This window comes from Pelobates fuscus, chromosome 9 (genome assembly GCF_036172605.1).
Source record: "Pelobates fuscus isolate aPelFus1 chromosome 9, aPelFus1.pri, whole genome shotgun sequence".
Classification (NCBI taxonomy): domain Eukaryota; kingdom Metazoa; phylum Chordata; class Amphibia; order Anura; family Pelobatidae; genus Pelobates; species Pelobates fuscus.
The window spans coordinates 7480184-7497895 of record NC_086325.1 but is presented as its reverse complement, the minus strand read 5'-3'; the positions used below and the strand labels follow the sequence as shown (position 1 = coordinate 7497895).

The following is a 17712-nucleotide window of genomic DNA, read 5'->3' as shown; positions in this document are numbered from 1 at the left end:
CTTTCATAAGAGTTTAAATTAATTGAAATCCACTTTGTTAGACATTATACTTTCCCCACACAGTGAATCGACATCTCCATCAGGTTTAATAATGGATAGAAAGTTGTATATTTCCTTCACTGATAGTTTGTAAAGGATACCTGAAGACTATTAAGCAGGTCTCAGTTATTAGATAGGAGCTCCTTCAGACCCTCATATTAAACCAACTCGGTCACCATCTGGGGTCTATAATTTGCAGGGGATGGTAAGTTTAACTTTCCTGAAGCTGTACCTTGAGGCCACCGTCATTTTAAGTCAATGGATCCTCTTCAAGTGACTGTTAACATCTGCCATTCTGTGCTGTACAATACAGAGGTCGATGGAGGATCCCACAGGAACCTCCATAGACAATATCTTTTTCCCCACACCTATAACTTGGTTCACTTGCTAACTGGAAAAATTATCCAAGTGAGCTATGCTTCCTGTTCAACTACTCTGGCCATAAAGAGAAACTATAGTGCCAGCCAGGAAAACAAACGCCTGGCACTATAGCTTCCCCCTCTGTCAACCCCCCTGCGTTAATAACCCCTCAGCTCTGCCCACGCCCCTCCCCTGACGACATCAGCCAGTAGGAGAGACTAAAAACGGACTTTAGTGAATAACCCTGTTAAAGCCATGGCAATTCTGAGGTCAGAGAATAACATTGTTAGTAGTGACAGGGTATCGCTTCCAACAGCATTTGTTCATTCGACAGCTATACTTTCAGCTTCAGTCATGAAAAGATTCATTGAGAAAATAATGCCAATATAGAGAAACAAATAAACCATCTTTTTCATGTTCAGATTCTATGACCCAAAATATGCAATTTTCTTCTCATTTCTGAACAATTCCGAGTTTGGTGCATAAACGGTTTGCTATTTTGTTAAGCGATTTATACCAATGCACACACAGCATTTTCTCTATATTATGGCTCAGGGGCCGGCCCCTCTGTCCCTTTTGTATTGGGTTTAATTTGTCTGCAATACCTCGATTGTACAGCAGTGCAGAATACGTGGAGCTATTTAAACATACATTATATGAGCAGTGAATATGAAAGGAAAAAAACAAAACAAATTATAAGTCACATACTGCGTGGAGAGAACTCATAGAAGAGATTGCAGACCGTTCTGTATGAAAATGTATTTTTATTCCCAGAATATTCTCATTTATATACACACCAGCCTGTATCTGATCATTTATAGTTATTGGACTACATGTTAACTGCCATTAATTCCGAGAAACCTGCTTTAGATCAATGTACGAGCCATTTAGTCTTAGTTTTTTTAATGTAATTTTTTTTTTTTTTAGTAATACTTTAGGCTTTGGTTGAAAAACACCAGTTTAGTGGAAACAGGATTACACAAAAAGGTAGAATTCTGTGCAATCAGCAACTGAGTGACACACAAGATATAAATATAACCAATAGCCAGATGCCAACTGAAGAACTGGCACAATGCGCAAATTCTTTGATATCTCCAGAAATGTCAGTATTTATTGTAACTGTTCTGTCGGCATTGTACTTTTCTTTACACGTGGTGGGACACACACACACCTTTTCCTTTTCACAATACTTGAACGGCGCACTTCTCTAAATTATAAATAAAATCTATTTTGAAAATTTTGTCCACAGGCTGGTTTTGTTCTTGCAGCACATGCAGAATGTGGTAAAAAAAAAAATTAAATATAAGACCAGAAAATAAAAAAACAACATATGTACAATTACAAAGAGTCCAGAACGAGTGACCACCTGCCAACACTAAAAAAGGTTGGTTGGTCAACGAGAAGGATACAGTAATAGATTTCAGTTTGCAGGAAATCCCTCTACAATCCTACGAATGGATTAACGTGGGCTGCTGTTTGGGGCAGAGAATAATATGAAGGGGACCAGAATTCGGTGCAATAAGCTAATGATTAGCTGCCATTTCAGAAGGATCTGTGCATTGAGAACAAATCAACGCATGCCACAATACTGGGACACCATCTTCCAACTGGATGAGTTAAATAAAATGCTTGATCAGCATAGAAACACACACACTTGACTGCTCATATATATGTATGTAGATATAGATATTTATACATATACAAACCTATGTGTACGAATGTATGTATATACACTACACACATATATACATTTCAAAATAAGAGTTAAAATAATATACAGAAACAATGAGTCAGTCACTACACGAGACACTGATTGTTTGTTAAAAACAGATCTTTGAGGCTTTACAGCTCACTTAAGTTGTGAGTTCATACAAAAGATTTAGCATGAGCATGGTGGAGTATGAGTATAAAAAAATTATATATACGTTATTATCAACACTGTATACAGCCTCATTAAATACAATGACTGAGTGCTACTGGCAGAATGGGGACGCTGTGGGGTCAAAGCCTTTAAAAACTTCTTTAAGGGAACCAGCGTCTTGCTCACTGTCCTGGGTTGGGCTATTTCCAGCATATGGACTGCCACTGCCAGATTTAGTGGCCTGCTTGACCAAACCGTAAACAGACGGCACGGGGAGGTTGTGGACAGCAGGTTGGCTACTTTCAGAGGCAGGCAACGAGGAGGCAGCCGTTGTTTTGGTACGTGGCCTATTGTAGCTATTGTATCTGTCTGTAGCAGTCTCTGATGTTTGCTTTTCAGCCTCAGGCTGATCGAGGGCAGATTTACGAACAAAAAGTGGTTCTTTTGGCTTGTTGGCAGGTTTTGTGTCCTGTGCCTTAGAGGTTGTCTCGCTAGTGGCAGCTTCAGCTGAAGTTTTACTCCCCATCCTGGGATCATACAAACTAATGCCACTAAGCACATTGCTCTGGCTACTTGGCTTGCTCAGCCCACCTGATGTCAACAGTCGGGGATCATATGGTGCAATAGTGGGTGTGCTCTCTGTAGGGGGTGGCAAGGGTTGGGGTTGTGTGGGTTCTGTTGCTTTTGATAAAGATGCAGGTTCTGTTGCCTTTTGCAGTCGGGGGTCAGTAAGAGTTTTTCGTGTCCGTGGGTCACTGGGTTTATCAGAAGGGGCGGGAGGACTAGGGGTGGCAACAGAAGCAGCATTAACGGTCTTCAAAATCCTCGATAGCAGTTCAAAATCTGGCAGATTGGTATTAGCTGCCGGAACTTCACCTGCAAGCCCTCGTTGTCGAGGATCAAGGGCTGCAGATGTGGCTGGACGGTTCAGGCGTGGGTCCAAAACTGGCGTAGACTGCAGTGCTGCTGGCACAGGGATAAAATCCTGCTTGGGTATGGGCAAAGGTATAAGATCTTCTGGACTCCACAGTACAGACCTGGAAAAAGCCGGTTTGTTCAAATGGATGTCCTTCTTGATATGGCTAAATTGCTGAAGTTGACTGCGAGGGTCCCTCAATGCCAGCCCTGGCAGAGGATCTAAAGGAATATTTACAGGTTTGTCCCTCAACACTCGCTCACTCTCTTCCTCTTCTACAAGGGCTTTGCTCACAGGTGAGTCCTGTTTAGGTTGAGTCGTGTGGCGGGCTAGTCTTGGGTCACTAGGACTAGATTCGGCTGCAATGGGTTCTGTGTTCCGGGACAGGCGTGGATCACGGGAGACTCGGGGGTCTGTAGGACGGCTGAATGGGGCAGCCTGACTTTTCGGCAAGCGTGGGTCTCCAGTACCAACTTCTCTGATCGGAGCTGGAGGGGAAGGGCGGCTGGAAGACTGCTGTCTTAATGTTTTCAATATGGAGGTCACACTGCTTCCCCCTTCCTCCTCATCACTTGAATACCAGTTCACAGTGTCACCTAGAGAGTAAAAAATAAGTAAAAAAAAAAAAAAGAAAAGAAAATTCAACAATGGGAGCTGCACTTCTTAAAGATTTTATTTTTTGCAGTGAGAAGGAAAAGATAAGAATCTACATTTGCACTAACATGAAAAGACATAATAAATGTAAGTTAAGCCAATCACTGAGATCATTATGAGGGAGAGAAGCAGGAATCTGTTCATGCCACACACAGTTACGGTACATTTTGATTTAAAGAGCGACAGACAGGACGATTACCTTCCTCGTGGTCTCTCTCCTGCTGGTTGTTCCCAAGCCTCCTCGCTCTCTCCTCCTCTTCCTGTTGCTTCTGTTGGATACGCAAGAAAAGAGCCCGCTGGGCTGAGGGTAGAAAATCTGGGATGTTTCCTTTGTTGAAGTTGGATCCAGACTCCTCAGTTTCGGGACCCGGTTCTGGAGGATGTTCTTGATATTGGAGAGCAGCAGAGTCTTCTTGCATTACATTGTATTCGTCAAAACCACCTATTAAAAAAAAAATTAATGTTATTACAATAGTTTCAATACTTTCACATAAAACATGCAGCACAGAGTTATTTTGCATGCCAATATAGCCAAACAGCACATTTAGTACAATGATTGTACAACCTTGCTTGGATTCAGTGCTCTACTAACAGAACAAGATAAAACCGGCACAGGACACAGTGAATGAACAGCTCTTGGTGCTGGTGGCAGATTGCAGTAAAAATTAAATAGAAGTGGTTAACTATTCAATTCTAAATGAAACAGAATTTTCAATAAAGGAGGTGTGACGGAACGCCGTCACTGAATGCCATATCCCCATGTGCCTGCTGTCTATTTCTATGGGGGGGGTGGGGGGTGGGATATGTGATCGATGGCCTGATTTGTTAGGCCACTTTTGGGACTGTTTTACATGTGCCTGTATATGCAGTTGTGGGTCAATGGGGGGAGGGGGAGAAGGGGGACAGCAACTTTGTAAAGTATAGTTAAGTGAAATGTATTGCTTGTCTGTGCCCCTCCCCTTCCTTTGCCTGTCACAGCAGGGCGCTGCCACAAGGACACTGCCAGCCCAGTTTGAACTGGCTTATTGGGATTGAAACCCCTGTTTTGTGTTGGAGACCCCATGTATGACTAAATAAACAGATTCAGTCAGAGTTTTACTCCCACAGCTGTGCGTCATCCAGTTACTGGGGGGAAATGGGTCTCTGTATATTTTAAAGTGGTTCCTGAGCGGCTGAAGGAAGGGATTAGCGGAGGTAAACGGTCGGAGGTTTAAACATTAGATGACTCTTTACAGGAAGTGTTTTGGAAGGTTGTATAAGTCAAATGCAGAGAGGTGTGACTAGGGCTGCATAAACAAAGTGTCTGCACGGGCATGATCTATACACCAAAACTGCTTCATTAAGCTAAAGTTGTTTTGGGGACTATAGCGTCCCTTTAAAAATGACTGAAGACACTTTTGTATCTTTGCTGCTGAATGCAGCTATATGCCAGCCCTCTGCCTCTGATACAGGAAAGGAAGAGATTTTACTTCCGGTGCAGCTTGGAACAGGAAGCATACATGCTCTTGCAAAGCAGTTTCTAGTGTTCACATAGAGGAGTCTCGAGTAAGACACTCAGTTAAAGGACCACTGTAGTTAAACTATAAAAGCAAGAAAGACAGGTCCCCTAGACTTCTTTCTTGCTTTTATAATAATTTCTCATTTTAAAAAACGTACACACACCATTTCTCTCTATCCATCACACACACACACAAACACACAATCAATAGATCCTCCTGCTCAGTCTCCTGCCTTCAGCCTGTCAGCCAGAGCCCACAGTGAGTGCAGGAGATTGTTATCTCCCACACTGTCGGCTTTGATTGCCGACAAGCTCCGGGTTACTACAGGACACTGGAGGCGTGTTCACAGTGCCTCCTGTGTCCTGATAGCACGTTTGATGTCTTCAGCCAAGCGGGAAGACGTAAAACGTGATTAATGCAAATTAACTCGGATGTGGCTCTGGTGGCCGTCTGAGTGACTGCCACTGGAGGTGTTCCTAGGTTCTAATGTAAACACAGTATTTTCTCAGAAAATACAGTGTTTACATGAAAAGGGCTGCAGGGAGCTATTGTACTAACCTGAACAACCCCATTAAGCTGAAGTTCTTCAGGTGACTATTGTGTCCCTTTAAAAAAAAAAAAAAAAGCAGTTGGATCACTGTGTATTCACTTGCAAGGTGTGATCTGATTTCTTTTAGTGAGGGTACTGTGAGTAAAAAGCACTTTGTATAATTAAATGCATGCATGTTTACATTGTGAATATAGCTATGAAACCAAGTTTTGTTTTTATTTTGTACAGTGGAGTGTCTTAAAATTATTCATTTTGTTTCATTGGAGTTATACCTAAGAATGGCTTGTAAAAGCTACAGTTCTCTTGTAGCCCTCCTTTTCTAACCCCGCCCAGACTTTCTGTGGCTGTCCAATCACAGACTTCCCAATGCAGCTCAATGAGAAGTCTTTGCAAGTCAGGTGCTCTGGGCAATTGCTGCCTCTTGAGTTTATCTCCCCTGAGCTAAACAAACCAGGAAGTAACAGGATCAGCTGTGTGATTGACAGCCAGGGGGTATAACAAGGTTCCTATTGAAACCTGTACTTTTTGTAAAATTTTCTAAAACTCTTTATACATAAAGCACTTCAGAAAGCTTAAGTGCTTTATAGTTATGGTTATGGCCCTTTAAAACCACACAAGGGAAAATAAAGGATTTTGTGTCTTAACGTTTAAAAGCTGAAAATGTATTTGCAAGTTTCTTTAAGGAGTGGGTGACAGCCCCAATTATTGCTTAAGTAAGTAGCCTAGTACATGATATTAACAGGCTCGGAGGTTTGAAGAGCCATTAAAAGGCTTGAATAAAGACATACATTAAAAAGCAAAATAATAGGAGAACAAGCCTGGAAGAGAAAAGGTTCCTGCTGTTTCCAGCCCGGACATAGAGCAGGCAGAGAATTGTGTCGCCTATCTTTAACCCCTTAAGGACACATGACATGTGTGACATGTCAGGATTCCCTTTTATTCCAGAAGTTTGGTCCTTAAGGGGTTAAGGGTTTGAGTATTTTCAAGTTATTTGGTAAATAATAGAACACTTTTTCAGGTGAGGCTGGAAACACATACCTGCATCTCCCATCATCTCCATGTTGGGATCCTGGTAGTATTCATCATAGAAGCCCTGATCTGGGTGACCATCAGCCATCATTTCAGAGCCATCACCTGGGCCATATGGCATCATGGGGGGTCCGTCCTCCATGCCCATCTCCATATCGTGGTGCATTGGGCCTTGTGGTCCCATGGGAGCAGGAAATCTAGGTGGAGGGGGACCTGGTGGACCTCCAGGTGGTCCTGGCGGGCGACTAAAAAACATAAAATTAAGCAAAATATATAGATATATAGTATATATATCAAAATATAGTATTATATTTGCATGATCAATCCTCACCTGACACCAAGCTTGTGAGCCAGGTGGGCTGTGGGACGGACAACAATCTCAAACAGGGATGGTATTTTTCTCTGGCACATCTGTAGATCCATAGACTGCTGACTTCCAGAAATGGGGCTTCCTGGCATTTGATCCATCATCCCAGAACCCCCACTTCCTGGGCTTCCAGGCATCTGTCCACCAGAACCTGCTTGCAATGGGGGCATTGGACCTCCAGGGCAAGGATGCATTGGGCCACCAGATGGCATGGGTTCACACGGTCCTCCTTGCATTGGTAGCATTGATCCTGGAGGCATGGGACCACCCATCATAGGACCACCAGGTATTGGACATCCAGGCATAGGATTGCCTTGCATGGGTCCGCCAGACATGGGACCGCCGGGCATGGTGCCGCCATGCATTGGACTGCCGGGCATGGGACCGCCAGGCATGGGACCACCCTGCATCGGGCCGCCAGGCATGGGACCACCCTGCATCGGACCGCCAGGCATGGGACCTCCCTGCATCGGACCGCCAGGCATGGGACCTCCCTGCATCGGACCGCCAGGCATGGGACCTCCCTGCATCGGACCGCCAGGCATGGGACCTCCCTGCATCGGACCGCCAGGCATGGGACCTCCCTGCATAGGACCGCCAGACATGGGACCTCCCTGCATAGGACCGCCAGACATGGGACCTCCCTGCATAGGACCGCCAGACATGGGACCTCCCTGCATAGGACCGCCAGACATGGGACCTCCCTGCATAGGACCGCCAGACATGGGACCTCCCTGCATAGGACCGCCAGACATGGGACCTCCCTGCATAGGACCGCCAGACATGGGACCTCCCTGCATAGGACCGCCAGACATGGGACCTCCCTGCATAGGACCGCCAGACATGGGACCTCCCTGCATAGGACCGCCAGACATGGGACCTCCCTGCATAGGACCGCCAGACATGGGACCTCCCTGCATAGGACCGCCAGACATGGGACCTCCCTGCATAGGACCGCCAGACATGGGACCTCCCTGCATAGGACCACCAGACATGGGACCTCCCTGCATAGGACCGCCAGACATGGGACCTCCCTGCATAGGACCGCCAGACATGGGACCTCCCTGCATAGGACCGCCAGGCATGGGGCCTCCCTGCATGGGACCGCCATGCATGGGGCCTCCCTGCATAGGACCGCCAGACATGGGACCCCCTGACATTGGCCCACAAGGACTGCCACAAACGGGTCCACAAGGCCCTGATGATCCAGAACTGCCAGTCACCGAGCCACCTGGCTCTTCTGGTGACGAGGGGCCGCATGGTAAGGAACCACCAGGAACTGCTCCTCCAGATGCAGGATTTACAGGCCCTGAAACACCTGATACAGGTGCAACAGGCACAGGTCCACTTGGCCCAGGTGGTGGGGACATGTCCTCAGTAGGGGATGATGGTGCAGGAGGTGGAATGGATGGTGTTGGCAATAACCCTACTCCTGGGGGTGGTTTTGGCAATGGATTGATGCCTTGCTTCTTCAGTTCTTCAACATCTTTCTCATCTTCCGCCCCAGCCTCTGCATCCTCAGCCAAAATCTGTACGGAGAGGAAAAGCAACCATATGTCTATGAGGTTTTACAATAATTAAATGCTGTCCAGCTAACATCTACAAAGCAAAATGGGCAATTTATAGACCATAACATGTCATCTATCCCTTGTCCTAGCAAGTGTGTAGCTTACAATTTACAAATACAGTAACGCTGTTGGTATAGACTGAAAAACTGTAGTTTGTGCAGGTACAGTGAAACGTTAATGTTCCTCAACGGATGCAGTTATATGCCAGCAAGATCTGCATGTACACATCCAAGATGAGGTTGTGGTCAGTGGGGACGGAAATATCATTAAGAAAAATAAATAAATAGCAGCTCTGTATTGAAACAGTAGTAAACGGAAACTCACACAGGACAGAGTTTTAGAATTGTTTATGGCAAGCCAAAAGCAGAATGTACAATGATAAATACATAACTTGTCCCTCAATAACTCCCCACTCAGGTTTCAAAGACATGCTCTTCTAACTGATTTCGGTATACATGGGTGAATCACAAGCAGACCCTTTGCTCATTGTGCCATTAGGGTTGTGCATCACAGCGCACTGACAAAGTCAAATGTTAGTCTGAGCATTTCAGGTTCTGTATGGTCCTATTGGTGGGATCAGACGGATATACAGATGGGATAGATTCCCTCCGCAATGGTGCAAGCAAGCTAGAATTTGAGAACTGAGTGGGCACCAAACAAAGTGGAAGCCAAGTACTAATGTGTATTCTCTGTGTTTGGATATTTTTCATATTGGTTTCCCTGTTATTCCCTTGACTTGCTAACAGATCCATTGTTCACCTGATTTCTGAGATTCCTCCGACATATTGCAATATAATGTGCACATGATCCCTTTATACACACTGCCCAGACTCACTGCATTTAAACGGGTTTTTTAAAAAATAAAGAAAAATAAAGAACCAACAGGCAGAGATGCTGTAAATGCATACATTGCCACAGATTGTGTTCCATTACCTTATCCAGGAGTTCTTGTGTTTCGTCTGTCAGAGCATCATGGGAGAACATACACTCATCGCCATTGATACAGTTGCCAGTTGTGTGATAGAGCTTGCAAGGGAATTCATGTGAGCACAGTTAAGGAGAAAAAGAGGCAGAAATAGAAGGAACGGGGCTTACTTTCATGGGTCAAAAATAAACCCAGCACCGCAACATTTTCTCACTTTTTACAAGTTCTAAAGACTCAAACAGGGACACTGCTGCAATAGGTCAAAAGGCTCTCAATTTCATTAGAATATAATTCTGCAAAATAAAAGTTATTTACTGTAAGTATTTCAGTCTAAGGCTCCGCGATTTCCCTGAATGCAGCTTATCTCCAATAGCAAGCAGGAGATTGTAATCCGTTCTCCCCATGAAAAACCATGAGAGCAGCATGAAAGCACGTGCGATATATCACACTAATTTACAATAAAAAGGTTGTGTTTGTTTATTGTCCTTAAAACTGGTCAAGCCAGGTAAACCATAAACTGTAATATGAAGGAGCATTAGCCAGGTTCTTGGAGCGTCGTTATTTAAACTTTTCCACGTGGCAAATTATTATATAGACAACAGTTGTCAACAGTGTCTCTATATACACGCAATGATTTTACTAACAAACTGTCTTATTAAGGTATATAGACTGCTTAACCTTTTGAGTGCCAGATTTGTTCCAATGCATTGCTTGTCAAAGTTTTGTTGATTTTTTTTCCTTCCTGAACTCAGCTATTCATTGTGAAAGATTGTATCAAGAAATCAATTATCTCCAATCTCCCTGATCTGTTTAAAGGGAGAGTAATCTTCTATTAAAATACCAACTCAAACTCTGTGTTACATTCCCCTACCTGACAAATCTATTCTAAGAAAGTGTGAATCACAAACAATGTATTGTCATAGTAAAAAGGATATTGTGCATGTATGGGCAATTGTCTGCTCGAGCGCAGTATCCAGTAACATAGAATTTGCAGAGTCCGCGGCGCCTAGGTACTTCAACATCGTGGCTGAAATTACAGTGCTCACCCTGCAGAACAAAAGACAGTAACGAGTGTTACGAGCTACAACTGGAAGAAAACATTCTGCTTTAGCAATACTTTTGCCTAAATGGAATGGGAACTCTTAAGAGAAGGACAGGGCCAGGGGACACCAGACATCATGATCACCAAAGAGTGGTGAAGTGCTTATAGTAATAAGCATGCCCCTGTACGGCTGCCTGGGAAGCTTCTTGGGAGCTGTAGACCTGCAACATTTGTGGGCTACCTTCCACCCACCCCTGGATCAAGTCCATGTGCCTACCTGCTCTCTATCATTACTAATCCAACTACAGAGCTTCCTATCTTTACAACAAATGATACATTGATTGCCTTAAGAGGCGGTTATCCATTAAGGTGATTCTGTCACGACAGGTTCATGTTAAAACAATGACGGAATAAGTGAAACGACCCTTACCCAGGTACAGCGTCCCTCCACAAAGTACTTGCAGATGACTTTGCCTTTTTTGTCTGCCCGATGGTGAGGTTTCTCATAGTCATTGCGATACATACCTCCATCCTAGGTGAGAAGAGAACATGTTAGAAGGAATATAACCTGCTCACCATAGAGATCGATTTATTTTGAAGGTATACATATCTTACTAACTATCCTGGTAGTGAATTACTTACTCCTTCCTCATCATAGTAATCTTCATCATCTCCTTTCCCTCTGCCTCGTCCACGTCCTCTTCCCATACCCTTATACCCTCTCATTCGTGGGCCGCGACCACGACCTCGGTAGAAACCTACAAGCAGAAATAGAGTCACTAATACGTGGAGAATCAGACATGGTGGGTAAATAAGACCTTCAGTCCAAAATCTTCACAAATGATATCCAACTGCATCCAGGTAACAAAACTAAAAATAGTTGCATCTACTCACCGCGGCCTCTGCCATCTTTTGACCTGCGATACTGGTTGAGCTCCTTGGAATAGTCATCATATTCCTCGTCGTCCATTGGCTCTTCATCACAATACTGAAACAGTAAAGAAATAATTATGTGACTTACAATACCAGCACCAATAACAACTACAGATACAATCGCTACGAGGAATCACTGCAGTATTTCACCATGCCAATATCCATGTTATACATCTTCTTCGTACAATGCAAGGTAATCTTCCCATTTACATATATAGGTCGGTATACCACATACATCCCAGGCATATCATCTCCCAGCATTCTCTAACACATGAGGTCCTAAGAATGCAGACTGTGTGATGTAGTGCTTGCCCCTAATGCAATGCGAAGACTGTTGTCCTTAAAGAAAACAAAAGGCAACTACCATCGCAGAGGTTGTGGCCTACCACTCCCATGATGCTCTGCCAGTATGACTGACAGGATGTACACAGCTGAATCAATCAACAAACATATTGTGGCTACAACTATTCTAAACATGTTTTCTAAATATTTTGATTTAAGCATTTCTAGCATCACAGAATTAAAGGATTTTTTTGGTTTTGTTATTGTGCCAAGTAAGGATAATATATAAGAATATGTCAGTGCTGGATGTCTGCAGGCTTTACTTAGCTTTGTTGTTGAGATTATGTCCAAAAATAATGACTGTTGGTGTTGGGAGAAGAGTTCTTGCATGAAAAAGGAGAGCCTAGACACATCTTGTACCTGATAACAGTATGCCTGACCACAAACATCACTAGGGCTTTACAAAGACCTTTGAGTGTATGAATTCCATGTCCATATAACAATAGAAAAGTGACCAGTCCAATGGAGCAACAACACAGAACCCAGCAATAGACAGTACAGTTACACTTTCACTAATAGAACGAGACCAAATCTTACCTAACCTGAGGCTGCTGATAACTACCTTCCTAAAGCACAATGTGAAAGGAAATCCTGTGTGAACCAATTATTTGTACACAAAGAGTTGTATTACTAAGAAAATAACTTAAAACACAAGTGAAATGTTATCCTTTTTATATAAAGCTGGGTTCTAATCCCAGATTTATCAAATTTTCAGAGCCATTCCATTACACAGATAGCCTGGAACATTAGAAGACAGGCTTAAAGAAAAAAACAACGTTCTACCTTTCAACTGTAGAATAAGGTTTACAATAGAAGTGGCACAGGTCACATGCCTTTCAATGTGTAAATGCAGAATAGAAAGGCAAACATTTTACAGGAGAACAAGATGTGATAGTTGAATTAAAAGCCTTCCATATTTCACTGTATAAACAAGAATAACTAAGGAGTTTTAGAGCCCACTAGTGGTTAGGGTATCTAAGGTTAAACTCCCACAAAGGAGGAATACAGTCACATCAAGTTGCACCTTACCTCCATTTCCTCCTCATACATCTCCTCATCATCTTGATGCTCTTCTCCCGGGAATCCTCTTCCTCTACCCCCTCTACCCCTGAAACCTCCTCTTCCTCGCATCATGCCCCTCCCACCGCGCATTCGCATGCCTCTCATTCGACCACGCATGCCTGTTGAGATGAAGAAGAGCAGATTAATGGTTACTGTCGTGCTCATATTTATGGATAATCATTTAAAGGACAACTACCATCGAATATTTACGTTTCATGTTTATTACACACAATGAAACTGAAAGGGATGCTATAGGCAAGAAAACCACTTTAGCAAAATGCAGTGATGTGCCAATAAGAATCTCTTCATAGAGATGCACTGAATCAATGCATCTCTATGAGGAGCGTACAGCACCTCCATACAAAGCGTGGAGACATTGGATGTCAGTGCTGCACATTGTGCAGCACTGACTCAGGAAGCACCTCTAGTGACTGCCACTAGACGTGTTACTAGGCAGAAATGTAAACACTGCCAAATTGAAAAGCCTGCAGGAACAGGCAGTAGACAGCAGAACAACTACATTAAGTTGTAACAGTATCTGGTGACTAGAGTGTCCCTTTAATGAAGCAATTTTATTGTAAAGATCATGCCACTTCAGTTTCACTGCTCCATTCTCTGCCATTTAGGAATCATTTTTGTTTATGCAGCCCTAGTCACACCTACTCCGGTTGTGACTCACACATATAAAAAAAAAAAAAAAATCCAATCAGATGATAACTTGCTTTAGATAATTTACCTCCTGTTCTGTAAATTGAACTTTAATTACATACAGGAGTCTCCTGCAAGGTCTAGCAGGCTTTTAACACTGCAGGAGATACGAAATTCTACATTAACCAGACTGTGCAATAAAGGAAGTTTAAATGTTATATCACTCTGTGCAGGAAGTGTTTTGGAAGGCTGTGTGAGTCACATGCAGGGAGGTGTGGCTAGGGCTGCATAAACAAAGTGATTTAACTTCTAAACGGTAGAGAATTGAGCAGAGAAACTGCAGGGACATGATCTATATATACGAAAACGGTCATGAAGCTAAATTTGTTTGATGACTACAGAGTCCCTTTAATTATATTTTCTTTAAATGACAAAATAGTTTTTTTTTATTTAATTTCCACTGTTTATCTGGCTTAACTGTTATCTAACCAACTGCTGCTTTCTGTTGATATAATAGCTCTGTGTGAATCTGTAGCAACAGCAGATAAGTAGATAACAGCAGATAATAGTAGAGTCTAACCCAATATGGTTGCCCAGCCAGATAAAACAAAACACAAAAATTTAAATCCCTAAAAAAAAAAGAAAAAAAATCTATATAATGTTTCTAAAAACAAAAAAAGGGTTATAAAGTTGAATTAATTGTCATAAAGCATCATTTTATATTTCTTTATTCCGAGCAACATTGGGGTTAACAATGGAAGAATCAAGTTACATTTCTAAATTAACGCCATGTAAAAGTATTACTACACCACTGGAAGAGTCCCTTGCCCCCTCAACTATCACTGCTTTACATAAAAATATTTCACTTCGATATGGATTGGATAGAAGCCGCTTTAAATAAAAGCACTTTATCAAAAATATTCTCTCTTACCTGGTAACCTTATATTAATTAGTTCTACTCAATCCAAAATTAAATCTACTTTAAAAGGTACAGGCTGGTTACTAACCAGGGTTATAGCGGCCCCTTAGGTACAGAATGCAAAGCTCCTAAAACTGGACACAATATATTTCATGCCCTGAGTTTGTATTAACCTTGTGCCATTCTACTCATGACTTATAAAGGAGCACCTTAGGCGAGCGATCGCATACACATGGTTGAAACCGGAGGCACCACACGTAGCGAGTGTTATTTCACGGATCAGGGAGGTGCGCCTTATGGAGGACTTGACGGCTAGGATAAGGGGGTCCTCAGGAGCATTCAGTAGACTATGGGAGCCATGGGACGAGAGTCCGCTAGGCGCCTAGGGTGCGCGGCGGGACTTCTGCAGTCCTGAAGATCGGCCGGGGGGCTCGCGCCCTCCTCCCTCCCCCCCTCCTCCGCGGTTTCCTCCCTCGTGCTTCAATGCCCCATCTTGCCTCTTCTCTATACTTTCCTACTCTGTTCTTTCCACTCACTCTCTTCTCAAGTTGGCTACCCACGAACCTCTCCTATAGGGAGTGGTGCCGATGCTTCTTAAGGTACAGCGAACCCTGCATTCGAATTAAGAGATGGAATACCTTAGGTCTTATCTAGGATGTTGAATAAGTGATAGTGATACCTAGGTTCATGGTAAAAACTTTGTTTCAATGGACACATGCAATACGCCGCTACAGGGATGTCCCTGTGCTATGCTGAGACATGCAAAGAATATGCTTTAACCATGTCAGACTGTGATGATGTATTCTCAACAAAAATAAAGAATTTAAAAAATAAAAAATAAAGCAGCATCTTTAGTTGGCTTTTGATATTATGTTGCAATGTTTTAACTTTTCTTCTAAACAAATAAATGTCATGTAAATTGTAAATTTGTGATTTTAAAATGTGATATTTGTGACTGTCTTGCTTATCTTTCCTTGACTCAAGACAAAACAGTTTAAAACCTATTGTAATAAACTTTAAAAAAATAAATGTAGGGACCACTTGCTGACAGTTGTCCTTTGGCCATGTGTACATGTTTTCTCAGTTTGTTGTGCTCCCCCTAGTGTGCCAATGTATTATTTCAGTCATATTTCACATTGTTGCTCACATTTCCAGGCTCCATTAGCTGTAAAGAAGTTTTTTTTTTATATATTTTTTATAAAACACAGCAAATAATTACCATAGGGAACACACCCCAGCCTATTATCAGTGAACATCGTAGTTCAATTACATTAGTTAGTGTGTGTAATCACAGCCGTACCTCTCCCACGATGGTTGCCCTCCTTTGCTCTTCTGTACTGATTTAATTCCTTTGCAAAGTCATCATACTCCTCTTGGCCCATGTCATCCCCACCTTCATTCTCGTATTCGCCATACTGGTCTCCATACTGGTCATTTTCGTAATCGTCATACATGCCATAGCCTTTGCTCTCCATCTTGGGGTAGCCCTTCTTTGGAAGGGGGGCATTGTGCGGAGGTGGAGGTGGGTAAGGTGGGTGTCCCTGAAATACAAAATTATTAGCTGTAACATGAATTTGAGAAAATGTGATTTCCAGAAATGAGTCAATCATGATATTTAGGTCATAGCTTTGGGCAGTGCATTCGAGAATACGGTATCCAAATACAGTACTTTTGGTGCCTGCCTTACAGGAGGATTCAACATTTACCAAGATTGTTCAACTCCAAAAGGACACACAACAGAAATGCTGGCCCTTTACTTTGGAAGCTGTGCCCTTAAAGGGTTAAATTATGTTTTAAGCAAAGTACAAGGAAAACGCAAAGCTTCCGATATATTTAATACAGATCATTTCTCGTGTACTGTGATATTACATTATTAAAGGTTTATTTCTAGAGCGACAACTTATTAATCAGAATACCATTTTATTACATCTTGCACATACACTGCCCTGGGCAATTTAAATCTGAAAAAGAATTCTAGGATTCCGCTAATAGAATCCTGCCATATTAGCTTCTATTCGAAGAAAAGGAGTGCATACAATGAATAGGTCAGAGCCTCACAAATGATTGCATGCTCTGCTGGAAAGTAGCACTTTCAGCCTCTGCTAGGAGTAGCCTGGCCAGTACGGAGGGAGGTAGAGGACATTCTAGTAAATCTGTTACACTAAGGTCAGCTCGCTCTCAAGTATCTATTTCTTTATGTGTGTAAACACTTTAATACACAGAGTATGAGGAGGCTAAAGCAAAGCATGATGATTTATAGAAAGAACGACTTGGATACAGCTCAATCTGGTACACTAAGGAAGAGGGGGGTAACCCCTAGTGAAAATAGGTAAAAAAAGAAGTAAAGATAGTGTACCAGTGTAAAGGGTACTGGGGATACCAGAGAAGGTATTGAGATATCAGTAAGAGGCTTAGAGAGATTGAAAACAAAAAAATATTTATTATATATTGTTGGATAATAAAAATTTCAAAAAAATAGCAATCACCCGGAGTGTGAACACACAAACTAAATAAATAGTGGAAACCTAAGATGAAAATAAATAAATATAGTAAATGAAAAACATGGCTTGATAGCTTATAATAAAAAAATGCTAAGTTGCACTATATATATATATATATATCTTATGCACTGGAGCACACATCTGTGCTCACCAGGAGACAATGTCTAGTACACATTATAGAAGGAAGGCTGAAATAGTATCCCTTAAGGATTTTTCTACCACTCGCAAATATTATATCTCTGCCATACTCTTTGAGCACAATATACTAGCGTGCTTGTTCTCATTAAGCCTATTGTCAGCATTAGCTACGAACCGCACTGAGATCACTGAGTTTTACTGTTAGCTCCAATTTCATACAAAGTGCTACCTAACAGCTCAGTTGATCCGATACATTCTTTCAGCTATACCTACTACTGAGCTTATGCTTTTGCATTATTAGTTAGGCTCTTTGTTCCTAGGCATGACAAAATATCTTTTTTTTTTTAAGGCATCTTTGA

At 42.5% G+C, this 17712-nt stretch overlaps 1 protein-coding gene across 1 annotated transcript in view; it reads right to left on the bottom strand.

The window, feature by feature from the left end:
* Positions 1-1143: 1143 nt before the first annotated feature.
* ZC3H4 (zinc finger CCCH-type containing 4) overlaps positions 1144-17712 on the bottom strand; it is a 37571-nt gene continuing 21002 nt past the window's right edge. The window contains exons 4-14 of the mRNA XM_063431049.1: positions 16015-16255; positions 13115-13266; positions 11705-11798; positions 11453-11568; positions 11241-11342; positions 10704-10815; positions 9777-9886; positions 7240-8804; positions 6918-7153; positions 4030-4272; positions 1144-3772 (exon numbers count right to left, since the gene is read on the bottom strand). Coding sequence (XP_063287119.1) covers positions 2373-3772; positions 4030-4272; positions 6918-7153; positions 7240-8804; positions 9777-9886; positions 10704-10815; positions 11241-11342; positions 11453-11568; positions 11705-11798; positions 13115-13266; positions 16015-16255 — 4371 coding nt within the window. The 3' untranslated portion in view covers positions 1144-2372. The remainder of the gene's footprint in view (positions 3773-4029; positions 4273-6917; positions 7154-7239; positions 8805-9776; positions 9887-10703; positions 10816-11240; positions 11343-11452; positions 11569-11704; positions 11799-13114; positions 13267-16014; positions 16256-17712) is intronic.